The 16,707-nt window shown below is 38.8% G+C and overlaps 1 protein-coding gene across 4 annotated transcripts in view; it reads right to left on the bottom strand.

Moving 5' to 3' along the window:
* LOC133653644 (RNA-binding motif, single-stranded-interacting protein 2-like) overlaps positions 1 to 16,707 on the bottom strand; it is a 51,012-nt gene that overhangs the window by 11,111 nt on the left and 23,194 nt on the right. For all 4 annotated transcript variants that reach the window (XM_062053159.1, XM_062053160.1, XM_062053161.1 and 1 more), the window contains 2 exons: positions 10,860 to 10,918; positions 4,603 to 4,694 (listed from right to left, as the gene is read on the bottom strand). In XM_062053159.1, the coding sequence (XP_061909143.1) occupies positions 4,603 to 4,694; positions 10,860 to 10,918 (151 nt within the window). The remainder of the gene's footprint in view (positions 1 to 4,602; positions 4,695 to 10,859; positions 10,919 to 16,707) is intronic.

The following is a 16,707-nucleotide window of genomic DNA, read 5'->3' as shown; positions in this document are numbered from 1 at the left end:
ATTTATAGAGTGCTGGTTGTGCTCCCACGTATTCTGCAGTGCATTAGAACCCATAAATACCCTCAAGCCAACACCCAAGCAGCACATCTGTTTAAACAAACACATATGCATGAGTAGCACCTTAATTGGCATATTGTTGTGCAGTGTGCCTTGTATAACAACAGTGAAGCGCCTGATGCAGCTCAAAAAAATATACACTATGGGCCTGATCTGCAAAGATCCAAATATCTAAATGGCGTGTGCAAACTATAAAAGTGGGTACACTATTAGTGGGCGTGCTGCAGGTGATTTACTAAGACTGTGTGTACAATTGACAATAAGTGCAAAAGCGGTGCAGACTGCACTATTTAGATGAAGTTTTGGCGTGCTCCAATGGTCCAACCTGTACTGTTTTGTTATGTCGTAAAATATGTAGGACACACCACCTTTTTTGGGCGATATATGCTTTAGAAGTGTGAACAGAACCTATCTTTAGCAAGCCAAAAGTGCGCTTTGGGAGGCACTGGTGTCATGATGGTGCGTCTGGAATGATCTAGAAATGCATGTAAGCATGCATGAAAACATGAGGTTTTTTCATGTAATTTCAATAATGTATCTGCTCTATGAAAAAAAACAAATGCAAAACAAAAAAAACACCATCAGACACTAAAATTAATCATTTGAATTGGTTTTAATCAGTCCTTAAGTCATCAAGCAACTGCAGAACCGTTCTAATGTTGATTATTTACATCGCAAGTGCTAAATGATTATCTTTGGATCTTCTCCTCCTCTCAGTATTGTGGGTGTTCTAATAATCAGCATATATTCTGCATATGCATGAAGACAAACAAGCTAAATGGATTGAGCTCTCTACTTTGCCCATTTAAGAGACGCAATCCTCGCGCACAAGCTTAGCTTTGCTTGCACTATCAAGTTTGCAAGTGTTTTAATACATCCAATTTAGTTTTTCATGCCCTTTATGATCAAAATTAAATTGATTAATCAATCGGGGAATGAGTTAGACTTGGATCTTAATTCTACATCCTTAGGCCAGTTGTTTGCTTTCTACCGTGTCTTGGGCCCTTTTCTACAACACAGTGTACAGACCAAGGTTAATAAATGCATGCTTGGATGAGTATGGTGAGAAAGAACTTAAGATCCCTGACGGGAACTTGAACTGTTTGTGAGCCAGAAAGCCCCCTTTTAGGTCCAACATCAGCAAACTCTGACCTCACAAATGTTTTGATGACTGGACAAAAACTCTCAGGGACATTCTCCAGCATCTTGTGGAAGTTGTTATAGCTGGAAAGGGAAGATCTACTATTTCTGGATGTATCATGGCCATGCCCGCCCACAAATTTTATTCGGGTTTTGTAAAAATAGAGTATAACTATCCATCCATCCATTTTCTACCGCTTATTCCCTTCGGGGTCGCGGGGGCGCTGGAGCCTATCTCAGCTACAATCGGGCGGAAGGCGGGGTACACCCTGGACAAGTCGCCACCTCATCGCAGTAGAGTATAACTAATCAAAACAAACTAAAGCACGTCGACTAAGACAATAACACAATTAACTGACATGTTGGTTAACGTATAAAAACATGACACAATTAATTACAATCTTATTTAATTTTGTCTTGTCAATTGGTGGGACAACTTTGGAATATGTCCAATCACAGCTCTTTAATGGCGTACTTAGAAATAGGGGTGGAGGTTAGTTATTACAAGACAGCCAATCAGATGCTTTTCCTTGTGAGACACGGAAGTTACCACCAAAAACAAAACCAAAATGTGTGGTTTTAACATGTTCCACATCGTAATATGTGTGGAACATTTTATTTTTACTCGTATAATGCCATCAGCAGGTGAGTCAACAATCATGACAACTCAGTTAAATCTATTATTTGCTGCTTCGGTGTTGTGCCAATAATTGAAACCCGCCACGTGAGCGCGCATTTCTCGATAAAAATGCACTGCTGGGGCTTCGTCCGTCCACATCTGATTACTACACTTCAGACAAACACTTATAGTTGTAATTATTGTAATGATATTTGTTTGAAATTATTTAAGCCTTTTATTGTGTCCGAAAAATGAAAGAGTGGGCCATTTCTATGGTATTAATGAGATTGTAAAGGACTGTTGTTGATCCGATGTTGACGTGCTAAAACCTCTTTCTTGTTAAGAAGCTACATACAATATGACTGTTCTTTGTTCATGCACATAATACATCTTAAAGTGTGATATTGACACATCTCATCTGTGCATCTTCTTTAAATCATTTTTTGAATACATACATGGTTTGCAAATTACCTCACAAGTAGAACTTGGGCTGTTCAGATAGAAGATTCCTCCTCGGACGTACTGCAAGTGAAAAAGTGTGTCCCTCAAGGTTCTGTGTTGGGCCCCTTATTATTCACTATTTACATAAATAATCTTGGACAGAATATTCCAAACTCAACTTTCCATTTCTACGCTGATGATACTGTCATATACTGCACAGCACCCACTCTTGCTAAGGCCTTTAAATATCTACAATATGCATTTGACAGAGTAAAAGAACAACTTTGCTATCTTCAACTGGTTTTAAATGCAGAGAAAACAAAGTGTATGTTCTTTACCACACCAAAAACTGTAAGATCAGCACTGTGTGAGAACATTTTAACAAGAAATGGGCAACAAATTATGTTAGTATCTGCTTTTAAATATTTAGGATTTTTAATTGATGACCACTTGAGTTTTAAGGAGCACATTGTAAAAAAACTGAAACTTTTACTGGGATTTTATTATAGAAACAAGTCTTGCTTTTTTTTTTACTGTGAAACAGAAATTGGTGGAAACAACCTTTTTACCTGTTATTGACTACGGAGATGTGTTGTACATGAATGCTACTGCTGGGTGTCTCCACAAGCTGGATAGTGTGTACCACGGGGCACTGAGATTCATCACCAACTGCGCTCCCCTTACTCACGATTGCATGTTATACTCAATGGTTAACTGGACATCGTTATGTGCTCGACGCCTCAATCATTGGTATGTGTTCATCTACAAAACCATTCTGGGTATCACTCCATCTTATCTGTCTTGTCTTTTAACAAATGATAAATGATAAATGGGTTATACTTGTATAGCGCTTTTCTACCTTTAAGGTACTCAAAGCGCTTTGACAGTATTTCCACATTTACCCATTCACACACACATTCACACACTGATGGAGGGAGCTGCCATGCAAGGAGCTAACCAGCAGCCATCAGAGGCAAAGGGTGAAGTGTCTTGCCCAAGGACACAACGGACGTGACTAGGAAGGTAGAAGGTGGGAAGGAAACAAGGAAGTCACAATCTTCGTTCAATGAATGTTCTGCAATTTGTCGTTCCCAAAGTAAGAACTGAACTGGGCAAGAAAGCATTTAGGTTTTCAGCACCGAAGGCTTGGAATAACCTACGTTTGTACAATCGAATATTCAACTTCAAACCCTTGTTACATTGAATGAGTTTAAAGCTTCTGTGAAAGGATTGCAGTCTACCTTGTCTGTATGCACATGTGTCATGTGAGCAAGTTTTAATGTTGTAAATTTGATGTTTTATGTGTTGTTTACTGTTTTTAATGTAACATTGCTGCTGCCCTCTTGGCCAGGTCTCCCTTGGAAAAGAGATCTTTGATCTCAATGGGATTTTTTACCTGGTTAAATAAAAGCTAAATAAAATAAAAAACATCCAAACACTTGATTCATATTTATTATGTGCATAAACAAAGAAAAGTAATATTGTATGTAGCTTTTAAACAAGAAAGAAGTTTTAACACATCAACATCGAATCAACAACAGTCCTTATATGTGTGTATGTGTATGTGTTTGTATATATGTGTTTGTATATATGTGTGCATGTATGTATGTATGTACCCTATTTTTCGGAGTATAAGTCGCTCCGGAGTAAAAGTCGCACCGGCCGAAAATGCATAATAAAGAAGGACAAAAACATATATAAGTCGCACTGGAGTATAAGTCGCATTTTTTGGGGAAATGTATTTGATAAAACCCAACACCAAGAATACACATTTGAAAGGCAATTTAAAATAAATAAAGAATAGTGAACAACAGGCTGAATAAGTGTACGTTATATGACGCATAAATAACCAACTGAGAATGTGCCTGGTATGTTAACGTAACATATTATGGTAAGAGTCATTCAAATAACTATAACATATAGAACATGCTATACGTTTACCAAACAATCTGTCACTCCTAATCGCTAAATCCGATGAAATCTTATACGTCTAGTCTCTTACGTGAATGAGCTAAATAATATTATTTGATATTTTACGGTAATGAGTTAATTTCACACTTAAGTCGCTCCTGGGTATAAGTCGTACCCCCGGCAAAACGATGAAAAAAACTGCGACTTACAGTCCGAAAAATACGGTATGTATGTATATATGTATGTATGTATATGTGTGTGTGTATGTATATATATATATATATATGTGTGTGTGTGTGTGTATATATATATATATATATATATATATATATATATATATATATATACTGTATATATGTGTGTGTGTGTGTCTATCTATCTATATATACTGTATCTTAAAGAAGACAGCATTTATTACATTCTTAAACTTGTACCTTGGCCATCTGAGCTTGCACGCCCGCCGCCTTCAACGCCGTCACTGCCTTCTGAGCTGAGGCTGGATTGTCAAAGTCAACAAAGCCATATCCTTTGGGAACACAGAAATACATATTGTAACTATAAAGTATAATATATTTTAAAGTCTATGAACAATGGAAGTGAAAATTGACAGAGGCAGAGCCGCTCAACCTGGACATTGCGGATGTCCGGAAAACCCTGAGGAGAGTGAACCCCCGGAAAGCACCGGGACCTGATGACATTCCGGGCAAGGTGCTTAAGGGATGTGCAGACCAGCTGGCTGGGGTTCTCACAGACATCTTCAACATCTCGCTGACCCAGGCTGTGGTACCATCATGTTTTAAGACGGCCACAATCATTCCAGTGCCTAAAAAACCCACAATCTCCTCCCTCAATGATTTTAGCCCCGTTGCACTCACCCCCATCATAATGAAGTGCTTCGAGAGGCTGGTAAAGGAATACATTGTCTCCAGACTTCCCCCCACATTCGACCCATACCAGTTTGCTTATCACCCTAACCGCTCCACAGAGGACGTCATCTCCTCTGCACTCCACCTGAGCTTAGAACATCTGGAAGGAAAGGACACACACGTGCGGATGTTGTTTCTGGACTTCAGCTCAGCATTCAACACCATCATCCCGCAGCACTTGGTGAGCAAACTGGCCCCCCTTGGATTCAGTACCCCCTATGCAACTGGCTGCTTGACTTCCTCACAGACAGACCCCAGTCGGTGAGAGTGGGCAACAACACCTCCAGTGCCATCTCCCTGAGCACCGGCTCCCCCCAGGGCTGCGTCCTGAGTCCGCTGCTGTTCACGTTGATGACCCATGACTGCTGCGCCAGGTCCACTACTAACCACATTGTGAAGTATGCGAACGACACGACAGCCTCATCCGTGACAACAACGACATGGACTACAGGGAAGAGGTGAAACATCTGGGTGACTGGTGCAGAACCAACAACCTGGTTCTGAATGTCGACAAGACCAAGGAGATCATCGTTGACTTCAGGAAGCACCAGTCCAGCCACGCTCCACTCTTCATCAACGGCACAGCGGTGGAGATGGTAAGCAGCACCAAGTTCCTGGGGGTGCAGATAACTGACAATATGACCTGGTCCCTACACACCGGAGCTCTTGTAAAAAGAGCTCAGCAGCGCATGCACTTTTTGCGTTGGATGAAAAGAGCACAGCTCCCTCCCCCCGTTCTCAGCACATTCTACAGAGGCACTATAGAGAGCCTACTGACCAACAGCATCTCTGTCTGGACTGGAGCCTGCAATGCCTCAGACTGGAAGTCTCTCCAGAGAGTGGTGAGGACGGCGGAAAAGATCATCAGGACTCCTCTTCCTCCTATCCAGGAGATCGCAAAAAGACGCTGCCTGACCAGGGCTCAGAAAATCTGCAAAGACTCCTCCCACCCCCACCAAGGACTGTTTTCACTGCTGGACTCTAGAAAGAGGTTCCGCAGCCTCCGAAGCAGAACTTCCAGGTTCTGTAACAGCTTCTTCCCTCAAGCCGTAAGACTCTTGAACGCATCATAAATATCCCCTCAACTCCCCCCAAAATGGATTAACTCGCTGGAATAAAAAAGACAATATAACATATATCCATAAACGTGGATGCATATGAAAAAGTGCAATATATTTATCTGTACAGTAACCTATTAATTTATTTATATATGCACCTTATTGCTTTTTTATTCTGCACTACCATGAGCTGATGTATTGATTGATTGATTGAGACTTTTATTAGTAGGTTGCACAGTGAAGTACATATTCCGTACAATTGACCACTAAATGGTAACACCCGAATAAGTTTTTCAACTTGTTTAAGTCGGGGTCCACATTGATGTGGCATAGAAAGAGAATGAGTTATGTAACGAAATGTTGTTCTTATCTGTACTGTAAAGTTCAAATTTGAATGACAATAAAAAGGAAGTCTAAGTCTAAGTCTAAGTATGTCCGTTCTAGACTGGAAATGCTGTTTCTCTGTTGAAAGCACATCAGGGATATGCCTTATTATCCATATCCTTCAAATTTTTTTGCATAATGAGCGTTCACATTATTCATGCAGCATATGTGACCTCTTTGCAACCTGTAAAATCTGCAGCCAGCTCACAAACGTTTTCTGTGCACGTTTATATTAAGAACATGTACAGCTAGCAGTATGTCTCTAAGCTTGTAAAAAAAACACCACAAGGGTCTTGCATGCTACATGTTAGGCCTCAGTATGAGTGCAGTCAAAGTAGTCAAGACACTTAATATTGATTTAATTTTCTCGAATGATCTGCCCAACCAAAACTCAGATCATATAACTTTGGTGTAGGATTTGTTTGGTAGTGCATTAAAACATAATACAATGAATGGCAAACAAATGTTAGGCTAGGACATTACTTCCTAAATAGTGGGCAATCTTGTTCATTTCGATGTCCCGCCCTCTACCGTTTGACCAATTAGAAAGTCTGTGATTGTGTTACATCCAGGTTGCCAGTTATTTTATTTTATTTTATTTATTTTTTTGTCCTGTCCAGCTTCTCAGGCAAATCATATTGTTGATGTATGACCATAACGGCTGTACAAATTTACTTTACAAAAGAGAAGTGTGGGATACTTCTTTTGTTGCCTTATTTGTATTTCACTTTATTCAATGTATTTATATTATCATTTGGTGCAGTCGAGCCGGAGCAGGAGGTGATAGAAAGAGAAGAAAAAGAAGACAGAGGGGGAAATTGTGGGGATAAGAAGGGGCAACAACAACAACAACAACAACAAGGATAGTAAACTTGATAGCAAAGGAGCAGTTAGTGAAATAAATAATAATACAGAAATGACAATGAACATTATTACACTACAAATGGAGCAATACAAATACCAATAGAAATAGCGCTATTGATAATGATTAATAACAATAATCTATTATCAACAATACAATTGTTCAAATGCAACAGTACATATATGTAATGATAACTAGAGATACAAAAGAAAGCAGAAAAATGGAGGGGAAGAAAGAGAAGCCAGCTATATTAACCTTGTAGATTGTTATAGTAATTATAGGTTAAGCTTTGTCAGTGTGCCAAGTGTTACCCAGTTTCCCCTAGGGTGACAACGTTAATATATGTTTGATGAAACGTGATTATATGCATGAGTGTATGTATGTATATGTACTTGTATATGTACAGTATGTGTATATGTATGTTTGTACAGTGAATGTATATGTACAGTATGTATATATGTATGCTTGTACAGTGAATGTATATGTACAGTATGTGTATATGTATGTTTGTACAGTGAATGTATATGTACAGTATGTGTATATGTATGTTTGTACAGTGAATGTATATGTACATGTATGTGTATATGTATGTTTGTACAGTGAATGTGCGTGTGGATGTATGAACAATATATTTGACTCCCACTGTGTGCGGGAGCCAGAGTACGGCCCCAGCCACCCAGAGAGCCCAACCCACAAACAGCAGGTGTGGCGCCCAGGGAACAAGGGACCACCGGCCCCACGCAGTCAGGCCGGCCAGCGACAGGAACCTCAGAGCCCGGCTTACCGTGCTGCTCGGAAGAGCCGGCAGCAGGCCGCAGACAGATGCGCCCGGCAGAGGACAAGGCAAGGGAGAAGCAGGGGACAGCCAGCCCTCAAGCCAGCGAGAGACCACACCCAACACAGGCAGAAAGGCGGGACGCCCCACCCGAGGGGCCCAGAGACTCCCCGCAACCGGACGGTAAGACCGCTACACGGATCACTGCAGCCACACACCACCGCTCACATGTGCGCTCTATTTTTAACGAAGTCTTATTAGTTACACTCATTTAACAATTAATGTAAGCAACAGAATATAAATCAAGGATTTTAAAAGATCAATCGTTGCAGCCCTATCAAAGATAACACATTAACACACTAATAATGTTAACGACCAATGTTGTCACTCCACTATTGACCAGATGACGGGGTTCAGACCCAATATAAGTAAGTCCACACAGGCTGAAATATGGACCAATTTTGGTGGTACAAGAAAATGGCCAGAAAAGGTGCTACAAATAGTGTCGTCTGACCCAACATTTTTTATCTGCAGTGCAAAAACAAATGGGACTAAATCAGTGGTTCTCAAACTTTTTTTGTCATCCCCCACTTTGGACAAGGGGGAGTTTTCAAGCCCCACCTGCCCCCATCGCCCCAACAGAACGCTAATGCCAAGCTTAACATTTTCAAATTTATTGAACATCAAGTAACATCAAGTTGTATACATTCAAACTCAATAACATAAAATAACATCAAGTTCAATAATTAATAAAATAACTGTGCAGCTGTGGTATAACTTGCATCAAGTTCAATATCAAATAAAATAACTTGCATCAAGTTCAATAATAAATCAAAACAAGTGTTATAACTTGCATCAAGTTCAATAATAAATCAAAAAAAGTGTTATAACTTGCATCAAGTTCAATAATAAATCAAAAAAATTGTTATAACTTGCATCAAGTTCAATAATAAATCAAAACAAGTGTTATAACTTGCATCAAGTTCAATAATAAATCAAATAAAAGTGTTATAACTTGCATCAAGTTCAATAATAAATCAAAAAAAGTGTTATAACTTGCATCAAGTTCAATAATAAATCAAATAAAAGTGTTATAACTTGCATCAAGTTCAATAATAAATCAAATAAAAGTGTTATAACTTGCATCAAGTTCAATAATCAAATCAAATAAAAGTGTTATAACTTGCATCAACTTCAATAATAAATCAAATAAAAGTGCTATAACTTGCATCAAGTTCAATAATAAATCAAATAAAAGTGTTAAAACTTGCATCAAGTTCAATAATAAATCAAATAACTTGCATCAAGTTCAATAATAAATAAAAATAAAAGTGCCACTTTGCAATCTTTGCAAAAAAAAAAGGAGGAGCTAATGCATTTGGCAAGACAGGGCAAGTGAACATGAGTTTTACAGTACTCCAGCATTAGTGGCTGCAATGAGTCTGTTTTGCACTGCACAGCTTTTCAAATCGGGGTTGCAGGCTTGACACTGCCCCTGTTAAAACCTCATTGAGTTCGGGGCTGAGCTGCCTTGACACGAGTGCTTCCCGGTGAATGACACAGTGTGTCCAATGCGCGTTTGGCGCAACCCTCTTTATTAGAGGCTGCAGCACGTTTCTTTACCCTGCCATGGTCTGTGCCCCATCAGAGCAAAAGCCCACACAGTTTTCCCATTTAAGGTTGTGTTCTTTGAGGAAACTGTCCATTATATTGAACAGCTCATCAGCATTGGCTCTATTTTTTATGTATTTGCAAAACAGCAAATCCTCGCACAGTGACTCGCCATTCACAAAGCTTCCGCTTAGCCCCGCCCCCATTAGTTACTGTTGCTATGTCTGTCAAACTTGCGCTCCTACCTAGAAATTTAGCCTACAGGAAAAATAAGTAATTTACATTTATTTATATAGCGGATTTCACAGACAGAATCACAAAGTGATTTACAGTGTGTATAGAAAATGAAAGCATAGTAAAAAAAATTATCTAAGAATATAATTGAAAAAAATAAATAAAATTAAAGTGAAATTTCCTCCCGTTCCTCGCGCCCCACCTGTCATGTCTCTATTCCCCACCAGTGGGGCGCGCCCCACACTTTGAGAAACGCTGGACTAAATACACTTATTCGACCATCAACCACAATCTACTTAAACTGAAATATATCATGTAGTTTTTTTTAAATGCTCTTAGGCCATTAAAATGTGATTAACTGCTTACAAATCAACTAATTACATTACATGTTTTAATGCTATGCAATGCGCAAAAATAAATTAATAATAATAATTTTAAAAAAAATTAATAATAATATATATATATATATAAAAAATGTTGTGCCAAGTACTTGAAAAGTTTTCTGGGATAATAGTAACCGTCTCAAAGGCCTTCTTTCTAGTCAGATGACTGCAGACCATAATGCATGATCAGAGATAATAAAGTGCACAAGTTTTGTCTCAGTATTACTCACTTCAAAAACATTCTCTCTGCCTTTTAAAGTAATTCACTACCGAAGTAGGTGATCGAGGGTCGCCATGGCAATGCCAGACAGTATTCTCCCTATTATAAATCGGTGTAAATTAAGATTACCACCTGTGGTTATTAAAAATACCAACTGTCCAATTTCCAGTAGGCTATGACAAAGCCAGGTAATAAGTGTCATGTTTTCTCCATGCCTCAATATGATTTTGATCCTCACCTTTGCACTTGTTGGTAGTCTTGTCCAGTATAGCCTTTGTGGAAACAATTTTCCCATATCTAAAAAACAGAAAACAGGCAGCATTATTATACATTACTTTTTCATGTCCTGCAGCCACAGGGTTTCGATGTTAATTAAATGTAACTGACTTTGTTCAGTGATTACATTTTAAACCTCACCACCTTCAATGCATTTACCAGCTGAAAGTAAATTAAAAACTTCAGGGATGGAAATGGAGGAAGTACACTTTGTGCATATTTATTCATGTTAGCTCCAACATAAATGTCTAACATGACATTGTCCATGCAAGTTTCTATTTTATTAATCTTACATTTGCATTATCACTCCAAGTCTCAATACTACTGCTACAGCGGACAGGACAAATGCATATTGTCTATCAGTCGCCATCTCGCCAGGCATGCAGTGTAACATGATATGTCTCTCCTGGGCTCTCCTGTGCAATGCTGGCTCTCAGCCATATTCTCATTCTGTATTCAGCACCCTCACTTTAGCCAATGTCATCGTCCTTCGTGCCATTCAGCTGCATTGCATACATTGCGTACATTGCACCTCTACATATACAAATAGTCTTAGGGATTTGAATTGCTTTCAAACGTGAAAACACTTTTCAGCTGTGTTCTAAGTTAAGCTTTTTATAGTTAAAAATGGGCGCTGTGTTGTTTAAAATAAAAAACTGCACTTATTGGGGGAATTTTGCCCATCACCCACAATCCTGTAAGACAAGAACACACATTTTTCTCCTATCTTGAGTTCAAATAACTGAAAAACTGTTAGCAAGAGGCGACTCACAACACCAACATGGAGCATCAACTATTTTGCCTATAAAACTCTCTAAAAACATTGAAGAACCGCCAATAACGCTCTATGTACATGCTGTGACATGTATATAACCAAATGATTTATTTTATTGAGGGTCTGGACAGAAGGTGTTGGCGATCAAATATTTTTTGTGGATTTGCCTCCAGTTATTTGATTATGATAAAACAAACATGATTAATAAAATAAAACAGAACATAAGAATGAAACACAATTAACTAAATACAACAATATGAAAACAATGAAACAGTACAAAATTAATAAAATGTAGTAATTCCATTATTATTTTCTACTACATACAATTGTTTAACGTTTTAGGGTAGGTTAGAGGCAAAGGATGTGTTTGTGTGAGCAGCAGAGCACAAGATGGAAGCTGGTGCATTGTTAGCACAGACAGAATAGAAGAAAGTAATTTACTGGATAAAATGTTGACAAACTCTAACAAAAGTATTGATCCCATCAAACTAGTATCGATCCGATACTTATACTTAGCTTGTTCTTGATACTATCGGTATTTGGATTGATACGCCCAGCCCTACTGGACAGCAAGAAATATTGTGTTGTTCTATTTATTGATTTGTCTAAATCATTTGACGCAGTAAACCACAGCTTGTTAATACAAGCCCTATGGATTGTCTAAACATGCAGCTTCCTTGTTCGTACAGACTATCTTCCCAGCAGAACACAATGCATATAGGTGGCTGAATATACCTTTTAAATTCTGGACATTACCAAAGAGGTTCTACAAAGTTCAGAGCTGGAGCCTGTTTTATTTTAAATTGACATAATCTTTTTAATAATTTGTCAAATGCAAGGCATCATTTTTATGCAGACAGCACAATTATGTATTGCTGTTTAAACCTCGCTCACTCAGGCTTCAACGTTTTACAAGCTGCTGTAATCCAGTCTTGCTTATTGGCTCCTAAATGTATTTTAAATACAGATAAAAAGCAAGCTCGTTTTTTTTCGCATTCAAGGGTTCGACCAAAGAACATTCCAAATATTGAAGCATCAAAAGGAAAACCTATAGAGCAAGTTTTGAATTACAACTATTTAAGATTAAGATTAAAGATTAAAGTACCAATGATTGTCACACACACACTAGATGTGGTGAAATTTGTCCTCTGCATTTGACCCATCCCCTTGGGGAGCAGTGGGCAGCAGCGGCGCCGCGCTCGGGAATCATTTTGGTGATTTAACCCCCAACTCCAACCCTTGATGCTGAGTGCCAAGCAGGGAGGTTATGGGTCCCATTTTTATAGTCTTTGGTATGACTCGGCTGGGATTTGAACTCCGACCTACCGATCTCAGGGCGGACACTCTAACCACTATGTATTACACTTAACCAGGAGCTTTCATTTGGAGGCTAAATCAACAACTTGGGACTCTAAACTTAGGGTGAAGTTTGGGTTCTTTTTCAGAAACAAAATATGCTGCACTGTCAAGCTCGGAATGAAATTAGTGACGTTCTTGCCCATAATTGATTATGGAGACATACTTAGTTTGAGTGCTTATTCCAAATATCTCCAGTCCTTGGACACTGTTTTTCACTTGGCACTAAGATTTGTTACTGGCTGTAATCGTCTCACCCACCACTATCAACTTAATTTTAATTACCATCATTGAATGCACGCAGATACACAAACTGGCTGATAATAATTTATAGGGTCTTTTAGGTTTAATCCATTCCTTTTTGTGTACTTTGTCACAAACAACAAACAGTTGATTTGCATTACGTTCCAACATTACTTATGTTTTAACAAGAGTTGTCAAAAATAACGAGTTAATTTGTGATTAATGACAAGGAATCGAATGAATCATGTACAAACACAGAATAAGCACACAATTTATGTTGAACCACAGATGGTTAGCTAAATGCGGACATGGTGCTATGTGCAAAAATGATAAAGAGACTTCAACTGGTGGTAAATTACGATTCAAAACACACCCTGATGGGACTGAAGGTAAAAACAAGGTAATTTGCATATATTGTAGCGAATAATTCTCTTTTCGCTGCACAACAAGTTAAATAGAAAAAAACAAGAACGCTACTAGTACATCAACAGCAAGCAGTGGACAACAAACAATGATGATGGGGCATATTCGTGGCAATGTTTTAAAAAACCCCACCACAGATAAGGTTAGCAACGCTTTGGTAGCAACTGTGAATAATCAAGATTAATGCAAATTTAAAAGTCAGATTAATCTAATCAAAAATAATTATCATTTGACAGACATAACTGTTCCTCATGTACGGACTGAATTTGGGGAAATAACTTTTAGACGATTGTACAGTGTCTGTGATTGTAAAAGGTGTAAATCTTTAACTGTTTTGTTATCGTCCTACAGCTCCCTTTTCATTGCATTTATTGATTTTATTAGCAAAGAGCTAACACAGAGGAACTACTTTTCTGGCGTAGTGCCTTGCTCCTCACAATATAATCCGATAGGACAGGATCTGTACTGACTGAGAGACAAGATCAATCATATGAACTACTACGAATAGACAACCAAATTACATGCAAAGTATTAGCCCATATTTCATCCTAATTTGTACACAGCTCGATCAAATGTGTATATACAGTAACTGTGATATCAAGCACTATGCGCTCTATGTTTCAAAATCTATGTGATGACTTACTCGATGGACTGTTGCCTGCCTAAAAGGTGCTAAGTCTCAAGCATTATATCCTACCTTCTTCCAATTCCGAGCAGTAACGCCACACGTAACACATGTTTCTTGTCCATTTGGCATAGTTTAGCTACCAAGGTTAGTTAATGTACAGTGGTATCTCAACTTACACATATTTTATGAGCTGTCTCTTGGTATTTTTTTATGCTTTAAAGGGGACCTAATATGCAAACCCAACATTTCTTACCTATTAGTACCTGTTTTTGTGTATTTGGGATCTGCATTAGTCCTGAAAATTTTAAATCAAACCATGGAGGCATGGCGGAGATATTTAAAACACAATCTTGCCTTCCTTCAATTTTTGCCCAATTTGTGACATTTTTCCAATTGGTGACGTCCACAGATATTTCCATGTATGGCAAAGTTTTACCCAGAGAGCTTTGTGGTTGTCCGTTATTGTAGTCTGACATTGTAGTCAATAAGTTCCTTATTTTTCTCTATCCTCTTGTTGTGGAGCAAACTGGCTTGTACATGCCCATGCATTCTCCGTTGTTGCCATTTATAATAAAAAAGTAGTGCATAGGTCTAACTTATATCCGTCAGTAGACCCGATATGGAAGTGCTAAAAAACTACAACATCGCTGACGGGGAGAAGACACTGTCAAAGTGGAGCAATGTACATACACTATATTGCCAAAAGTATTTGGCCACCCATCCAAGTGATCAGAATCAGGTGTCCTAATTACTTGGCCTGGCCACAGGTGTATAAAATCAAGCACTTAGGTATGGAGACTGTTTCTACAAACATTTGTGAAAGAATGGTCCGCTCTCAAGAGCTCAGTGATTTCCAGCGTGGAACTGTCATAGGATGCCACCTGTCCAACAAATCCAGTCTTGAAATTTCTTGAAATATTCCAAAGTCAACTGTCGGCTTTATTATAAGAAAATGGAAGAGTTTGGGAACAACAGCAACTCAGACACGAAGTGGAGGGAATTATGGTGTGGGGTTGTTTTTCAGGAGTTCCAGTGAAAGGAACTTTGAATGCTCCAGGATATCAAAACATTTTGGACAATTCCATGCTCCAAACCTTGTGAACAGTTTGGAGCGGGCCTCTTCCAACATGACTGTGCACCAGTGCACAAAGCAAGGCCCATAAAGACATGGATGACAGAGTCTGGTGTGGATGAACTTGACTGGCCTTCACAGAGTCCTGACCTGAACCCGATAGAACACCTTTGGGATGAATTAGAACGGAGACTGAGAGCCAGGCCTTCTCGACCAACATCAGTGTGTGACCTCACCAAACCACTTTTGGAACAATGGTCGAAAATTCCTACAAACACACTACGCAACCTTGTGGACAGCCTTCCCAGAAGAGTTGAAGCTGTAATAGCTGCAAAAGGTGGACCGACGTCATATTGAACCTTATGGGTTAGGAATGGGATGGCACTTCAAGTTTATATGTGAGTCAAGGCAAGTGGCCAAATACTTTTGGCAATATAGTGTACGACCGCCCACAAAATGGCGCATCCTGAAGAGACGGTCAGAAAACAGATTGAAGATGGTCTGTAAAACATAATATATGTGAAAATTTTTACCAAATAACCACCATTACATGTTATGTAGACCACAAAGAAGTGTTTTAAATGTGAAAAATATTCTAATAGTATAACTACTTCAAAAGTGAACAGCATAAGATCTGGCCAAAAACATATGGGGCCCTTAATGTAATAAGAGTTGCATGGATTTCCTCTTACAAATTGACATATGTTTAAATCGAGAAAATATTGTATGCTAGAAAAAAATCAGATGTATTAAAGTGCGCTCATGCACAAATCCAAGCACAGTTTTGTGTTACATCGCAATCAATGTGGAATTGACCGCAGACATTTCGTGACTGGGCACGCCTGGACAACGCCAAGGCTATGCCCCCTTTATAAATACGCAAATCATTTTTAAAGTAGCCATATGCCTGGGATCTGCATGCTCTGCCCAATCACAATTCAATAGGAAGTACTTTTTTCTCGTGATTACAGCGAATGACAGAGGCGTAGGATTGTGAGCCTGTCATTGCTGTGTGGTCTCTGAGAACTGAACACAGGCTGAAATAAAAAATAAATGGTTGGGTAAGGAAGAAGGTGAAAAGAAAGATGGATGTGGCCAAAACATTCTAGAGATTAAGTAGTGTTGAACCTTGTTTGAAAAGATAGTCGCTGCAATGATATGTAAAACCTCAGAAGAGGTGGGTGACTCTGATTTCCTAATATAAATACAATTTGTGGAGCCTGCACACAGCCAGATTAGAGTTGCATGCAAGAATTATGTAATATTTGGTTTGCAATCTTTTTAATATAAACATGACAGTGCTATCAAAAACG

This window comes from Entelurus aequoreus, linkage group LG07, assembly GCF_033978785.1.
Source record: "Entelurus aequoreus isolate RoL-2023_Sb linkage group LG07, RoL_Eaeq_v1.1, whole genome shotgun sequence".
Lineage (NCBI taxonomy): Eukaryota > Metazoa > Chordata > Actinopteri > Syngnathiformes > Syngnathidae > Entelurus > Entelurus aequoreus.
This window is presented reverse-complemented; position numbering and strand designations above follow the sequence as displayed.